Here is a 17,239-nt window from a genome sequence, read left to right as displayed (position 1 = left end):
TGGTGATATACTTAATATTAAAATATATATTTTTAATAAAACGTTTACGCATGTAAATAATGTAAGATTAAGTTAGATATAAGTATATTATTGTTAGGAATAATGGAAGATATCATTATATAAAATAACTTTAACAAAAAAGAAAATTAAGAAAAGAAAAAAGAAAAAATAATATATAATAATAATAATAAAAATCATAGATAAATTTATACATCTAGAATAAATAATAGAATAACTTAATGTTCTAACCTAACCTACCTTGATTTGAAAAAAAATGCATGTTTAAGGAATAAAAAAGAACATGGGTTCAAAAGCCCGTAGATGTATAGTACTTATATAATAAAAAAATAGGTGTGTTACATTATTGGATATTTTTTTATCACGTATTGGCAACCTTAACTTGAATAAAATAAATAAAACGAATCGTTTTGTGTATATAGGAACCGGTTTTAAGTAGACGCGTGACGTCAGCCGCTCATTTAGAAGATATCGGTGACGATAGTTCCAAACCACGCGCATACAACAGGCAGCGCGTACGTGAAGAGCGCCGTACTTAGAGACGGCCGGTCCGCGGATCCGGCAACCGGCTGCTCTCTGGCCTGATCCGATCCGGACGGCACATCGACCGGAGACTCCGCGGGACCGGACGGTTCTTCCGGAACCGGCAAGTTTCTTGGCGGGGCGAAGTCTCGGTCGGGGACGTCGATACGAGTGGCGGGTACTTCTTCCTTCTGAGCCGGTAATTGAACGTTTTTCGTGCCGGGGACGTCGACTATGCTCGGTACTATGTCGGGTTGTCGGTTGCCCACATCCGGTTCCGGTAGGTCCGGTTCTGGTCTGCTGTCTCCGGAACCTGCGAATAAATTATGAATGTTAAGAGCACAGATAAACTGAAACTTAAATGTCAGGTTTGTAGCTACCATCATTAGTTTTCCAAATAAAAAGTAGATAGACAAAACATAATCAAAGACAATATGGTAAAGAGACCTAAGTTGGCAACGCGTTGGCGCAATAATAACAGTACTTGACAAGTCTATGAAGGCCATACATATATTGTGATGAGTACGTTTCTAAACCCTTCACGTACTTTATTTTGTTTTTTTAATTTATTTTACATTATTTATTCGTCTAAATATATTGTATGTATTTAGATAATCTACAAATATACCATTTCCTCTGCCCAAAGATTGGCTAGAAGATATCGCGCATTAAAGATGAGGCCGCCTTTTGTACTTATCTCCTGTTTTTATTTTTGTAAATTTTTAAAAACCATTTTTGGTGTACAATAAAGAGTTTTTATTATTATTATACTCATAATCTATGGGGGGGGGGGCATCGTCTAAGGTAAGGTTTCAACGTCTCTGCTCAGCGTTGGAGTTTCTCACGATTTCACTCTCTGTATTTTTTTTTCATACCAAGGGTTTTATATACAGTATTTATTAAGGAGTTAACTCAAATAAATATAGTACCTTCGGGGTAGTCAGTGCCAACGATGTCATCGTCTTCAGTGTCATCGGTGTCGTCTCCGGAGCCAGAGCCCGAGCCGCCGTCCACAAACTCAGAGGCTGAGGCCGCTGCAGACTGGAGGTCCTCAGCTGAACATGGTAAACGAAATCCAGTTATAATACTTATAAATGAAAATAATAATTGAACTGTGTCATGTTAAAGCTTTGGGTAAAGGACCTAATATTGAGGTAGGTCATAGCAGGAAATATCCTGCTAAAATCTTCATCACAGCTAAACAGCACTGTTTACAAGGTAGCCAAAGTTCATGGCTGGGGTCAAAGAAAGTGTCGGCAACGCGTTTGCGATGCTTTTTGGTCGATAATCATTTACCATCAAGTAAATAGTATGATTATTTACCGCCTTAGTAGTAAAAATTGTCTAGAAGAAATCTAATTACATTTATCTAAGTTTTTTAAAACTATTCATACATCATCTATAGACATTCTGTGTACCAAATCGGAAATCTGATAAACTGAAAGCCATTTAACGATAATTACCAGAATCCTTCCACTGCACTTCGACTCCGTTGTAAGCATCCTTTAGTCTGGCGGTAAACGCTTTCAGGGACTCAGCGGGGGGAGGGGGTCCTGGTGGGGAGGCTCCTCGTACTTCAGGGTTGGAGGCCAGCGCTGCACTACCATCGCCTGCCGCTATCGACGTATAGCTGTGGAATACAGATCATATTGTGAAGATGGGATATACTAGGGTTGTCGGGAAGAAATGGCTAAATAGCAATAAGTCCACCAATTGTATTTCATAGTCTGTAACTGTCTTTAAATATTTATAATGTTTAAAGTGTAGTTGTGGTGTACAATAAAGTATACATAAATAAATATGTAGGTGTGTGTTACAAGTTAGGTCTTCATTAATAAACAGCTACTGGCTGTTGAATGGAATAAAGTTGTATACGTGCCATACCAGAAATACATTTCCAGAAATCTCTTCCGATATATTGAGTTCTTTTTTTTTAAATTTTCCTTTACTTCAAAACACGACACAAATTTCAAAAATCAAGTACAAATCCTCGAAAATGCAACAGTATAATCCAGTTTGTCCCGGTTAGTCGAAAACCCGGCATCCAGCCTCTAGTCCGGTTCAAGCCGGTTTGCACGAGTTAATTTCGGTTGGTTCCGGTCGCTCACCTGGCGACGTGCGAGCCGTTGTAGCAGGGCGTGCTGGTGACGCTGCCGCTGGCGCACAGCACGGCGGGCAGGTGCAGCCAGTAGCGGCGAGAGGCGCGGACTCGGGCCCTGGTCTCGCGGACCAGCCTCTCCAGTGCTGGACCTGACTCCGCACCTGAGTGCAGAACACCCAACTAAGTACATGATGACACATGCTGAAATTACAGACTTGGCTTCGGCCTTACTTTACCAGTCATCGAATCAGAAGAACAATAAAGTTACTTCAGACTTGGCTCCGGCCTTTTGATATATCAGAACGAAACTTACAAATTCAGACTAGGCTGTATGGATTATAGTCCTTTGCCTTTTCATATTGGGGATAAATTTTAAAACAACAACTGATGACACATGCTATGGTCTACCAACAGGTCAACTTGTCAGGTATGTCTGTGAAGGTTAATCGTAGCGTGTGTGGATATCAAGGTTGACGACAAGAAAATTGATTTTCGTTTTTGTGCAGGTCATCTATGTGTGTTTAAAAAAAATTGCACGGGTCTTTTCCCACACATGCTCCTATCCACCTGCACAGGTAGACCATATATGTACCAGTCCGTATATTATTTCTTTCATTTAGTTATAAAGAAAGATTTATATGACTTACACAAGGATATGGGACAAACGTAGCAAGGACTGTAAATGAGAACGAGTAAGCTGATGGGAATCAAAAACTAATCTAATCTAACTAATCATCAAAAATTTACCGTGACCATCTTCACCCTTAGTGGACGTTGGCTTTTTCTTCTTCGATCCTCGCTTACCGTCGAATTCGTACGACTTGAAGTCGATCTCAGAACTGCCGGGCGCTGGGTCCGGATCAGCGTCCCTTTTTTTTCTCTCATTTTCCTCGTACTCCTCTAGCTGGATCTGTCCTTTCATATACTGGAGGAAACGTTCTCTCGATTTGGACTGCTCGACCATTTCCTCCGTCGCTTTTCGTATACCCTCGGGACTCCGAAGGCTTATAAGAGATGGGTCGTCTTTTACGAGACTCTCGAACGATGCCTCGATTTCAAAATCATCGACGTCATTCGATTTATGGTTCCAGTCGAAGTCTGGTATGACAGATCTGGCGAAACGTCGACTTCTGTCGGGTGCGAAGAACGGGCCCGTGCTTGTGCCCCCACCCAATTCCGGTTTCCCGCAACCAGAGAAGATTTTCTGCGAGATCTCCTGGTTACGTTCCTGGAAGCTCATGATGGCTTCGGATATTTTTATATCGATCGGTTCTACTACCATCGCTATGTTGAATGGACCGAGAAGACGGTCAGCCACTTTTTCTACGGCATCTGTAAAATCATTACGCTATATTAGAAAAAATCTACATAAATAAAACGGTCTTTATATTTCGCTTAGGTCTTGTAATTTTTATTTCCTAGCCACATAGCCCTTCTCTACAAAAAATATTACGATAACATCATTTAATATGATGTTATTAAAATTTTAACAAAGAACTTTTGAAAGAACACTGTGATTTACAGAAATATCTTTTAAGTAAATAATGTTTCTGCTTCTATACTTTTTGATGGTTTCTTTAATCCATTCCCTATAAAAAAAAGTCAGCAAATATTTCAAAGCAGATGAAAACAGCTAGAATGAACAATAAAAATTATCTCAGTCAACTTGTAAGTGAAGTACTTACCAACATAAGCGTCCCACTGCTCGCCCAAGTCAGCGTGGATCGGTAGGCAGCCCTTTATAACGTTGTGGCAGTACCGACTGCACGCGGGCTGTTGCTGCCCGGAGCAAGTGCCGCAGTACCTGAGTCTCGCCCACGCTTTCACGCATTCTTGGGTTACTCCCACCTAGAGTTATGATTATTAATCAAATTATTTTGTTGCTTCATTAAGCAATGATACTTTATCCTGCTTTCAATCATCTTAATCATTAGTTTATCGTAGGTATTAGTGTATCGTAGGTATCGTAGGAAAGAAATTCTAAAGAGGAAAAAAATCGACAATGGCTACATTACTACAGTGAATTTAATAAACTGTATGTACAAGTTTAATAAGCTCTTAGAAGAAATAACAATATAAGAATAAGACATTTATGAGTGGCGTCTAAATCGTAAAATATCTAAAATTCAGCCAGGGTTTATATAGGTATCGATGTATAAGGGTAGTTAGCTTTATACTTCAGAATTTGATTTTTAAAAGTGTTCATTTCGAAATTTAAAATTTTCAGATTCTTTTACTGGCATCAGTACCATTAACTTAATTCCTTTTAAACCAATTGTAATGCCGAAGAATTAATTATGTCAAATAAAAATGGCTAATTAATCAGTCGAAAGATCAGAGTCGAGCTTACATTTGAATGTTGGTAGAATTGTAAAATTGAATCGTTTAGAATTGCTGTATTGACACATACACACTCGCCTTGATGCAAATCTTTAGGTCAAAACACAGTCGGTCAACATTCCGAGACTTAAACGGAAAGTGGACTGTTGACTGACAGATACGCGCATATGGTTATCTGAAGTCGTTATTCCTTTGTTATGGTACATTAATTTAATATTGTTAATTAAAACTTTTACGGATTGTACGTGATAAGTACTAAATGATAATTAAGGTAGCAATTTTCTTTTTTATTTCGAGAAATACATGACATTAAAGACGTGTATGCAAAAGATATCCTTACACGATTGTTGTAATTAAATAGTAATGGGATGATGAACATGAATAATATTAATTCTCAGCCATTGAGATGACATCATCGCAGCAAATGTATTGGAGAAATAATGTGTGATAGCCAGAAGTTTGCAAATATTAGATGTTTTCCGCGTTTTCGTTCGCATAAAAATTTTCATATTGCCTCATGTTTTGCTATAAGAAGGAATACTTTTTTTTTTTTAGAAGCATGATGTATTACAGCCTACGGCCACTCACGATGAATGGGCTATGCAACACTAAATGAATTATTCAATTCAAACCAATACACTAGATTGATCGGACATATTATTGCTTTCAACAAAACTATTCAGTTTTATCATATTAGTATAGATATAATTAGAGTATTAATTGCGGCACCAATGTGTCATCTGGCGCCAAATGGGATCAACGGACGAATGAATCAGCTCCTAAGATGTACCGCGCAAAGTCCGAGCTACTTGCTTCGAATAATGATACCAATTTTTATATTCAACGCCGGGATTCGCGAACTCGATTTGCATGTTCCAAACTTTAACGCGCAAGACAATAGAGAATTGAGTTATATATGGCATGCTCATGAGTTTCGGATGTCCATACCGAAATTCGAGACGATCTTTTTATGATGATGTCTCGAGGTCAGTAGGCAAATGATGTCGTGCTGATTTTCACTTACAGTTGCCGTTTAATTGTGTTCTAATATTTTTATGCACTAGCTGTGTCTTGCGGTTTCACTTGCATTAGTTTAAGGAAAAAAAAAACGTATTAAAATATTGTATAATTTTTCTCGGTAAATGGCATATCTAACACAATATATCTTTTCAATTCTAACGAGTAATTCCCGAGAGTAGAGCTTTCAAACAATCAAACCCTTCAGCTCTATAATATTGGTAGATTTAATATTGTTAACAAAAACAAATACCCTATTTTCCGAGAAGGATGTAGAAAATAGATTTCCACTTCACAGATTACAGTCCTGATTGAAAGCTCGTGCCTCGTTTAATCTCATTATCACTTCAGCGAAGGCTTCGTCGATGGAAGATAATTTTAAGTCGACCTTTACAATGTTTCAGTAAACAAGTGACTGTACCAAAACACGTATATTGAATGTCATTTATTTATTTAATTTTAGGATAAAAGGCGAAATAGTATTTGAACATTAATTAAATTGATCAACTTAAATTTAGCTTGTTCTTTGCTCTTTCTGTTCACATCTGAACTTTTATATAAAATTGTTTTATTTTTATTATTATTATTATTATTTATAGTCAAAAGTGACGCTACCATCGATTTGGAATGTTGATTCTGCAGTAAAGAATTGGCAAGAAACTTCGCAGTTACTATTTAAAAAATATGTATTATTATAACCTGAATCATATTCCTGACGACATCGGCGCCAGCTCGCAGCGCTTTGTGGAAGGTTCGCGTGGCGACGAAGGCTCGTCGGAGTTGAACAGAGAGCTTCGACGGTACGTCCTCGAACGGTTGTATGTCTCTCATGTGCTCGTTCACGCATTTCAAATACCTGTAACGCAAAACAAATTGTATTTAAAACATAAAGCACAACAATAGAATAATATCTATAAATCGATTAATCTGTATTAATGGATTTCAAATATTTCAAACAAACAATCTTCAGCGGTATTCTATTCGGAATCTGCGAAATAATTGGTGTCAAACTCGTAAACGACATACCAACATTTAATTTACAGTTTATGTTCAGCATCATAAAAACAATAAGATTTTGGATAACAAGTCTTCCTTGAAGTTGTACGCGGGAGGAACTAATTGGTAATCGCTGATGTGGGGTAATAGACGATTCCAGCAAATACGTAATCAGCGGAAGTAACAATTTCCAGTCTTGAGACGTTTTCATTAATATTCCTACCCACGTGCTGGCGAGTACACGCATGACGTGTTCAATAACAATATTAATACATACAATTGTAAAGTTGCTTTATAGTCGGAATAATAATATTGAAAGTGTATAATCTAACACGTGTAATAAAAATTATTGTTGAACATTTTTAAATTAACGATTAATTTTTACTTTCACAACTAAAATAAATAATTATGTTTTTATCTGTTTACAAAGTAAATGTAAATTAACAGTTGAACTATTTAACGTAACAAGCAAATTTCTCATTAACTACAATTTTTATGATTAATAATCAAAAATATATTTTAATTACATTGTTAAATCTAATTATTTAAAAATAAATTGGCAAAATCGCTGTTATTTTCATTAAACAAAATTATCATTATGAAGTTTTTTATCTAATTATAAAAAATAAATAAATTGGCACACCATTAAAATTCGACAATATTCATCAAAATTAATATTAAAAATAGAATTAAAACTATTCAATTAACCATTTTTAATGTAAACATTACACATGCTCTCATTACTGTAAGAGGAACCACTTAATATATTAAATATTTTTTTCTGAAACTAGTTAACCGACCAACGTTCGTCTGTCTTGCGAAATGGCAAAGGCGATAACTTTTTAACCGACTTCCAAAAAAGAAAGAGGTTCTCAATTCGGCTGTATTTTTTTTAAATTATTACAGAACTTTTGACCGGGTGGACTGATTTCGAAAAAAAAAATTTAACCGAAAGGTGCTATGTGTCATGTGGTCCCATTTATTTTTTTTTGAGATCTAACAATTACTTTTCAAGTTATATCTAACAATGCGTTTTTACTTGATTATTTTTCGTCGACCTACGTTGTATTATACCGCATAACTTTTTACTGGGTGTACCGATTTTGAGATTTTTAATTTAATCGAAAGCAAATGTTTATTGTGTGGTCGCATTTAAATTTCATCGAGATATGATAAAAACTTTTTCAGTAATCCTTGATAACGCGTATTTACTTGACTATTTTTTATTATTACTATTATTTTGTTGTACACCTACTCATTATACTTTCTTGCACATACCAAGGTTGGCTGGTAGAAAATGAATCAGCGTTAAGAGGAAAGGGTACCGAAGAGACTTTTCAAAAATAGGTATTTGAATAAAATGTTTCTGTCGCGCTGCATGCCGCTACCGCGCCCCGCGCCATCTCCGCCCCGTTTTTTCTATGTGTGACTGTCGTTTTGTTAGTGTGCGTGCGCCGGCTATTCAGCTATTAATTGTTGACGATATTTTAGTATTCGCATCTTTCGTTTGTGATTGACTACGAGTACATATAGCGCATAGTGCTATTTTTCTGAATTTGGCTTGTTTTATTGAATTTGTTCTGCATCGTATTGCTGTGACTCGGCTTACTATTATTGAATTTCGTAAACTACTTATTATTTATGTTTTATTATTTTGAATTGGATACTCTTTGTGACTTGATACATGTCTATATTTTTGTGGGTAATTATCGAAATACTTAGGTACTTTATTTATGAATTAGGTATGTAATTACATGGTTGAGGTGTATGTAAGAATGGGTAATGAAATACATACATAATTATAGTGTATACATGTAGTACATAGTATAAGTGTAAGTATAGTATATATATGTAATATAGTACATACACAGTATAAAATGTTTGCCTTAGTACCTATATAATTTGTAATGTCTCATGTTTGTCGCAGTTATTAATACATGGGTATAGGTTATATATATTAATTAACATATAATTGCGGCGATATAACAATGGTTAAAAATAATATTATAAATAAAAAAAAAAAAACAAGAAAAGCCGCCTGCGTGAAGAACAACTATTAGAAAGTCAATTGAAAAAGCTGGAACAAGATAAAAATTCAATAATTACACAAAGATAGCTAAATAAATTACACCAATTTCAAACATTATGTACTGTACACTTACAAAAATCATGAAGGCGATTTTTTCAATTATTGTTTTATTTATGTTTTTTTAGTTAGGCAAATTACGTAATCGATTGAATTTTTTTTAAGAGTGGTTGATTAACATGACATAACATAACAATACACTTTATTGAACACCAACAGAAAATAATAATACGTATCAGATTGATTTTTAACCGACTTCCAAAAAAGGAGGAGGTTCTTAATTCGACTGTATTTTTCTTTTTTTTTTTTGTATATATGTTACTTCAGAACTTTTGACTGGGTGGACCGAGTTCGACTTGTACGCAAAGGAAAAAAAGCCGACTTCAACTACATCGACATGTAATACAACAAAGGTAGACAAAAATATAGTCAAGTAAATACGCGTTATTAAAGATTACTCAAAAATTTGTTATCAGATCTCGATGAAATTTAAATATGACTACACGATAAACATCAGCTTTCGATTAAATTAAAAATCATCAAAATCGGTACACCTAGTAAAAAGTTATGCGGTATAATACAACGTAGGTCGACGAAAATAGTCAAGTAAAAACGTATTATTTATATTACTCGAAAAGTTGTTGTTAGATCTCAAATAAACTCAAGTGAGACCAAATGATACACACCACCTTTCGATTAAAAAAAATTTTGTAGAAATCGGTCCACTCAGTCAAAAGTTCTGAAGTAACATACATAAAAAATACAGTTAAATTGAGAGCTTCCTCCTTTTTTGGAAGTGGGTTAAAAATAGAAACCGATTTTACACGTCTATAGAATTCCTAAGTCGACAAGCTTGAACAGTGAAAGATTTAGTATAAATGAAAGAGGAGTGAGAGGGAAATTCAAGAAGTAAGCTTTCCTCAGAACGAAAACTGCGTTCATTGGAATCACTAAGAAACTTAAATCGTCGTTTTAGATAAGCAGGTACAACAAGATTAGAAAGAATAGAGTAAAGTAAGTTGAGAATATACGTATTCCCGAAGTAGGGAATTGGGTGCCACTCAGGGCGTAACTACTGCCGTATCAGCCGTATCAATGATACGGGGCCCCCTATTTACAGGGCCCCTAAGGTGTGTAAGCAAAAATTAGTAAAATGCTATCCACAATGTCACTTAATCTTGTGCTTCCTGGAAAAAAGAATAAAAAAACTGTCATACATACCTATAGAGTTTTAACTTCAGAAATGACTGAAGTCTGAAAAGCAGTCCCCTTTTATCCGAGTCAAGCGTGCACCCAATTGTTGATAACATTCTGTATCGTTTATTTCGGGATTCAGTTAATCATTATGAACAATGAATTAATCTTTTTTATATAAGAATGGGGCACACAAGCAGACGAAGCCATCTGATTTATAACGGCTACCGTCGCCCATGGCCTTTAGAGAAAAGATGTAGACACTAGACGCTTCAAAACCCCCAAATTTTAGCAAGGTCATTCCACACTTTGAATGTACGCGGAAACATTGCGCACGAAGCTCGCACATTGGTTGCAAACCACTGGCGGATACAATTAGCACCACTAGACTTCTTGACATCGAAATAATGCAGAACACGACAAACGACACTGCTCATAGTGCACATTACGCATCGCGTGTTCGCACCGTGGAATGTTCGGTGGTGCTTTTCCCTCATCGTCAAGAGTTGAATTCGACGCAAAAAGAGTGCAAAGAATTTCGCTTACTTTTTCGCATAATATGCCAGAGAGCCTTCAGGTTCGCGCAATGATGGAAGTGTAGACTAAAGAAAGTTACCTTCGACAGCTTTTGTAAGAAACAAAAGGCATGGGTTCCATTTGGAAAGCCCAATAGTCTCTCGCCAATTCTGCTGTGTTTGAACTTTGCCCTAGCGATTTACTACCTGTAAGACCTGGAGGCAGCGTTGAATCTCTTCTTCAGGTTATGCGCCTGTGAATCCCCCATATAGATGCGGAAGATTCATAGGAATTCACTAATAGTATTGGCCTCACAGGCTGAAGCGAACGATCCCCCGCATCTATTGCTGCAGGTCAAGGCTAATAACTCTCCAGCTTGGAACTACAAGCTCTTTAAATTAGCTTAAAATCCGAAATTCAAAACATTCATTCCATTAAAGAACTCATGGAATTATTACTGATAAAAATTCAATAGCCTTGCATCCAATTTTCCGGAGGTATTAACTTGATGTTTTTCAAAACTAAAACTGATAAAAAATTACCTAAGGATTTCGATGGAACAGGAACAGCTACAGCAGACTACACTCACTATTGTCTATTCTAGGAGGAAGTTATAACTTATAATCAATAAACATTTATTTTAATTCAATGCAAGCATTTTTTGTGAGAAATCTTTACCCATCATTTGCCTGCCCCCCCACTAATTTTGATACAGGGTCCCAAGGTTCCCGGGGTTCCAAGGAATGCTACGCTAGTGGGGCCACTTGAGTTTTTTACGCAATTCAGAAATATGATTCTATTTGCGAACTCCAAATACGAATCGCATAGGTACATAGATTCGACCAAATTTAATAATCTGCTCCTCAGTAATGTCAAGAAAACAACTAAGCAATTTTTTACCGATGAAAAAAAACAGAGGAGGTTCTAAAGTCGCTACGTACCTATATTTATTTATGTTTGACCATGCATAGCTTTTTACAAAGTATTCCGAAATTGATAAAAAAATATATTGGAAAGAGTAAACCCCGAAGTTGTTTTTCGCCTAGGAGGCGAGGAAGAAGCGCGGCTCGCAGCTTGCTTGGCATAGGCATGGGAAAGAGCAGTCCTAATTTTTCAAACTTTCTTATTGTATTTTTTATTAGTATTACGGTAATAATAATCATAATATACTTTTTTGAAATCCTTGTATTGAGCCCTTTTGATACCAAAAACAAACAACACAGTTATTTACCATAATTATCATTGTTATTTGTAAGCGAAACCCTTCGTTAGCTCAGGTTTGCACAGTATTACAATAAAAACCGCATATACAAATACGGTTTTATTGTAGTTATGAAAAGAGAAATTATTTAATTTTGTTAATACGAATTTTAGAAAATATCGACTAAAAATAACATCACTAGTGTATCGATATAATTGTCGACTATGAGGCATCACTTCGCTGGTGTATATACGTATTGCTTTGACCCTTCCCTCCCCCAGACCTATCCCCCAAAAAGCAAGAAAGGGACAACTGCAGCTCAGACCGTTTTAGGTAGATAATTTTTGACCAAAACAGTGTTTCGTAGTCGACTGTTTTCTCCTCAGAACATGGCAATTTTTTAAAAAATTTTTTTTTAGAAAATAAAAGAAGACTTCGGCTATGCCCCTATGTTTTCATTTTTTTGAAAATATGCATATATTTTTTTTAATGAGTGTCTGAAAATGTACAAAAAATTATGCAATATTTCGAGTTTTTGAAGTCTCCTAATTCCTATGATAATAAGAATATGAAAAAAATCAAAACATAGGGGCATGGTCATGGCAGCAAAGAGTTCTATGTCACAAAAATATTTGATCTAGTGTCATTATCCAGGGAGAAAACAGTCGACTACGTTTGTATGGAGAAAGACCCGGTACCCTTTCCTCTTAAGCCCACCTTTTGTAAACACTTGTATTAGTGTAATTATTGTACAATGAAGAATTTAAATAAATAAATAAAAAAATATTTTTTCGTCTACCTACGTTGTATTATTTGTCGATGTAATTGAAGTCTCTATTTCTATATCTAATTTTTTGTGTATTGTTTTTTAATTTTTAATTATTAAGAAGCTTTGACAACATATTAGATGACTATATATATATAAAATCAGTACAGTCGTTTGTAAGTTATGTCATGACCTAAGGAAATAATGAAAAGTTATACGATATAAATACAACGTGAGTCTAACAATACAACTCGAAAAGTACTTGTCAGATTAAATTTAAATGGAACCACACAACACGCATCACATTTCGATTTAAAAAAAAAAAACATCGATCAAGAAATCGAATTGAGAACCTCCTTTTTTGGAAGTCAGTTAAAAGCATAATTACCTCGAGCATAAATATCACACGTCTACACGTCTCTTAAGTACTCGGACGCTATGTTGTAGTGTAATTATTAAGTGTTTGAAACATTGATTCTTATCTTCGCTAATGTAATAAAGATGTATAGTTTGTTTGAACGAGCTTATCTCATAATCTACCGGCCAGGCTTACAGGTAATAGGTAATGAGACATGCTATAACTTAGGGTGCGTGCAGACATCATCGCAACATTATATTTTCGACTTTTGATTTTTTTATTGTTAAGTGTTTCTAGTAACTTATATAAATAATATTATTACTTTTTTCTCGTTTATTTTTGTACATACTATTTTCTCTATTTTAAATTAATGTTTGTTTTTGTATTATAATCGTTTCGCTTACACGTATAAATGGAATTAATTATTATGGAAATGGCATTAATTATTTAAGATCAATGCAAAACAAAATTTTGCACATATTCTTTAACAATAACTCTGTTGGTGATTGTTATCAAATAAATAACAAAAATAAATTTTATCTAGACAAAATCGTTGTGATATAATTGTGTTTGCTCGCAAACGAAAAAAAAACCGACTTCAATTACATCGACGAGTAATACACGCAGATCGACGAAAAAACAGTCAAGTAACAACGCATTATCAAAGATTACTCAAAAAGTAGTTATCAGATCTCGATGAAATTTAAATGTGACTACATGATAATCATTGGCTTTCGTTTAAATTAAAAATTATTAAAATCGGTACACCTAATAAAAAGTTATTGGGGATTTTCAAGAAGTTCCCTCGATTTCTCTGGGATCCCATCATCAGATCCTGGTTTCCTTATCACGGTACTAAACTAGGGATATCTTCTTTCCAACAAAAAAAGAATTATCAAAATCGGTACACCTAGTAAAAAGTTATTGCGGATTTTCAAGAGTTTCCCTCGATTTCTCTAGGATCCCATCATCAGATCCTGGTTTCCTTATCATGGTACCAAACTAGGGATATCCCCTTTCCAACAAAAAAAAGAATTATCTAAATCGGTACATCCAGTAGAAAGTTATGCGGTATAATACAACGTAGGTCGACGAAAAAAGCGTCAAGTAAAAACGCATTATTAGATATAGCTCGAAAAGTAGTTGTTAGATCTCAAATAAATTTAAATGGGACCAATTGGCACACACCACCTTTCGATTAAAAGAAAATTTGTCGAAATCGGTCCACCCAGTCAAAAGTTCTGATGTAACATTCATAAAAAAAAAAAAAAAAAAAAAATACAGTCGAATTGAGAACCCCCTCCTTTTTTGGAAGTCGGTTAAAAAAGGAAAATAGAATAGAAAAATAAAACAAATGTAAAATAGGTATGAGGCAAATCAGTTTATATCTTGACAATTTTGAAAATCAATCACAATTATGAAAAAAAAAAATCACAACGCAATGCGGTTGCCTTTTCCATGCGGCTACGATGTTACGTTACAGTGCGGTTTTAATGCTGATTTTACTTATATACATCATCATTATCATCATTACAGCCTATACAGTCCACTGCTGGACATAAGCCTCCACAAGTTCACGCCAAAAATAACGTGAACTCATGTGTTTTGCCCATAGTCACCACGCTGGGCAGGCGGGTTGGTGACCGCAGTACTGGCTTTGTCGCACCGAAGACGCTGCTGCCCGTCTTCGGCCTGTGTATTTCAAAGCCAGCAGTTGGATGGTTATCCCGCCATCGGTCGGCTTCTTAAGTTCCAAGGTGGTTGTGGAACCTTGTTATCCCTTAGTCGCCTCTTACGACACCCACGGGAAGAGAGGGGGTGGCTAAATTCTTTAGTGCCGTAGCCACACAGCACTTATATACATACTGTGACAGAATCAGACGAGACTGGATTCGATGTCGTCTGTACGCATCCTTATAACGACTTACCATATAAACTATAAATGTCTTCTGGGCTGAAAATCTTGCAGTCTCGTTATTAAAAATAACATCTACATATATAAATAAAATGAGTGAGATCTACCGTTTTACGTCTATCTCGAAAATGCAAGTTAATTGCAATAAAGGCATCGAATTTTTTTATTTCTTATTATTAGAGACGTGGGTCTAATTTAAAGCAAAAATTGCTCCCCTACTATATAAGTGTTAAAGTTTAAAAAACCAACGATTTCTATAATTACTATGTTTTTATTGATAAACATTTTTTTTTCATACTGTGTATGTCTATGAACTTTTTGCAGTACAGCTTCTTTACGCACGCTTGACTTGAGGAGTAGGCTGGTGAATGCGTGACAAGAGCGTTACGAAACGTGTGATGTGATATGAAGTTGAGAGGGAGTATATATCGCCCTTGCAAACATTCTTTGTAAAAATGACTTGTAATTATGTTTTTTTTTAAAGTGCAATAAAGAATATAATAAGTTAGTGAAGATAGAAACAGTTGTGTTACGTAAGTATTACTTCAGCCATGTGCTCTAAAGCATACTCTTTTTTTCTTTCATATTAAATACCTTGTAGGTACTTAAACTTAATAAGCAACGCAGACAAAATTACGAGTATCAGGTAGCTTACAGCATCTATTAGTCCTTCCGTAAGCATTATTTATTAATGATGTTACTAATAATATCATAAAATTTAATATAGGCATGTACATCTGTACATTTCAGACAGACATGTGTTTAGTCTTGCATTTCGTCGCTACATCGATAGTAAGTGATGAATTATTGGTATGTGTGTTATCTAAACAAGCATTTCGATTGCCGATTCGTCCAAACTATAACTAGCAATACCCGTGCGAATGATTCGCACTACATAAGTAAAAAAAAAAAAATTCCAACCGTCAAACACGTTGACGTTGTTTCAAAATTAAAGCCGCCATATATAATTTTAATAATTAATTAACTTACAAAAACAAAAGCGATAATAATTTTTTTTTGTTGTTGATGCCTGTAGAGCAAGCAATTAACTATAAAATGATATATAATTTATGTGGAGCAATTGTGAGGTTTTTTCTAAAAAGGGAGGCAAACATCTTAACCTTAGCGTATATATACTAGTGGTCTACAGAGGTCGAAATTCGACCAGAATAAAAAATTTAAATTAAAGAAAACCAAAAAATAATGAAAATAACGAACCCTTTTTAAAAAAATTCAATTTGACTACAGACTTTGACAACCAACAAAAGAGATATGATACATGGTAGTGTGTGTAATGTTTTTTGTTATTGATCTAATATATTTTTATGCATAATTAAAAAAAAAATATTAGTATCCTGCACTCCTTCTTTATATAAAACTATAAAAAAAAAACTATAAGTGTGCGAAATTTCATACTCCTCCATCCGCGCAATTTTTGTAAAAGGGGTACAAAGTTTATGCTTCACGTATTAATATATAGATATATATATTAACGCAGGTATGCGTTCACTAATTGGTAACGGATAATATAGGTAGTTAGATGGAGGAAGAATATAATATTAGTATTTTTTAAACAGCTAGGACGGCAAACAAGCGTACGGCTCACCTTATGGTAAGTGGTTACCGTAGTCTCACTAAGCATCTCAAGTGCGCCGTCGATCCTAACCCTGACCGTCCTAATGAGCTCTGGTCACCTTACTTACCACAGAAACACAATAATACTTGAGAATTGTATTATTTATCTGTGATCTTCTGTAAGGTCGAGGTACTTCCCCAATCTGGCTGCTCTAAATTTTGAGCAGGATATGTTCAACTGTCCTACCACAATTCAATTCGCATTCAAATGACTATTATAAAAATAGTTACTACAACAAGTTCTTGAAAGAAAAAATCGTAAAACAAAGTTATTCATAGATAAGATAAATTTATTCATCATAGTACTGAAGTAAGTACTACTGACGAATTACAAAAATAAAACGTTTTTGTTCTTTATATTTGCTCGTCCACGGTGAAGCAGCGTGACAAAATTAATTTTATAAGAAGAAGCTTTACGACGCGATCGTGAAGTGGAAACGAGAACTTGCTGAAGCGTTAGCGGTCACGGATTCGATCTCAGTACATGACAAATTTTTGTAAAGGCCAAGTCCACACAGATGTCTGAGGTGGACTGGACGTTTTTTTTTTTTTTTTTTTATATATCACTAGGTAG

General features: G+C 35.1%; 1 protein-coding gene and 1 long non-coding RNA gene across 2 annotated transcripts in view; both read right to left on the bottom strand.

Moving 5' to 3' along the window:
• Positions 1-427: 427 nt before the first annotated feature.
• LOC123667084 (glypican-6) overlaps positions 428-17,239 on the bottom strand; it is a 62,615-nt gene continuing 45,803 nt past the window's right edge. Inside the window, exons 4-11 of the mRNA XM_045601076.1 lie at positions 6,698-6,854; positions 4,327-4,489; positions 3,389-3,973; positions 3,289-3,317; positions 2,649-2,821; positions 2,004-2,170; positions 1,470-1,595; positions 428-853 (exon numbers count right to left, since the gene is read on the bottom strand). Coding sequence (XP_045457032.1) covers positions 480-853; positions 1,470-1,595; positions 2,004-2,170; positions 2,649-2,821; positions 3,289-3,317; positions 3,389-3,973; positions 4,327-4,489; positions 6,698-6,854 — 1,774 coding nt within the window. The 3' untranslated portion in view covers positions 428-479. The remainder of the gene's footprint in view (positions 854-1,469; positions 1,596-2,003; positions 2,171-2,648; positions 2,822-3,288; positions 3,318-3,388; positions 3,974-4,326; positions 4,490-6,697; positions 6,855-17,239) is intronic.
• Positions 711-1,499, bottom strand: LOC123663020. The gene is made up of 2 exons (XR_006744606.1): positions 1,470-1,499; positions 711-853 (listed from the first exon to the last, which is right to left on the bottom strand). It is a non-coding gene; the product is annotated as an uncharacterized LOC123663020 (long non-coding RNA).

This window comes from Melitaea cinxia, chromosome 2 (genome assembly GCF_905220565.1).
Source record: "Melitaea cinxia chromosome 2, ilMelCinx1.1, whole genome shotgun sequence".
Lineage (NCBI taxonomy): Eukaryota > Metazoa > Arthropoda > Insecta > Lepidoptera > Nymphalidae > Melitaea > Melitaea cinxia.
Note: the sequence above shows the minus strand (reverse complement) of the source record. Positions and strands in the feature narration are given on the sequence as shown.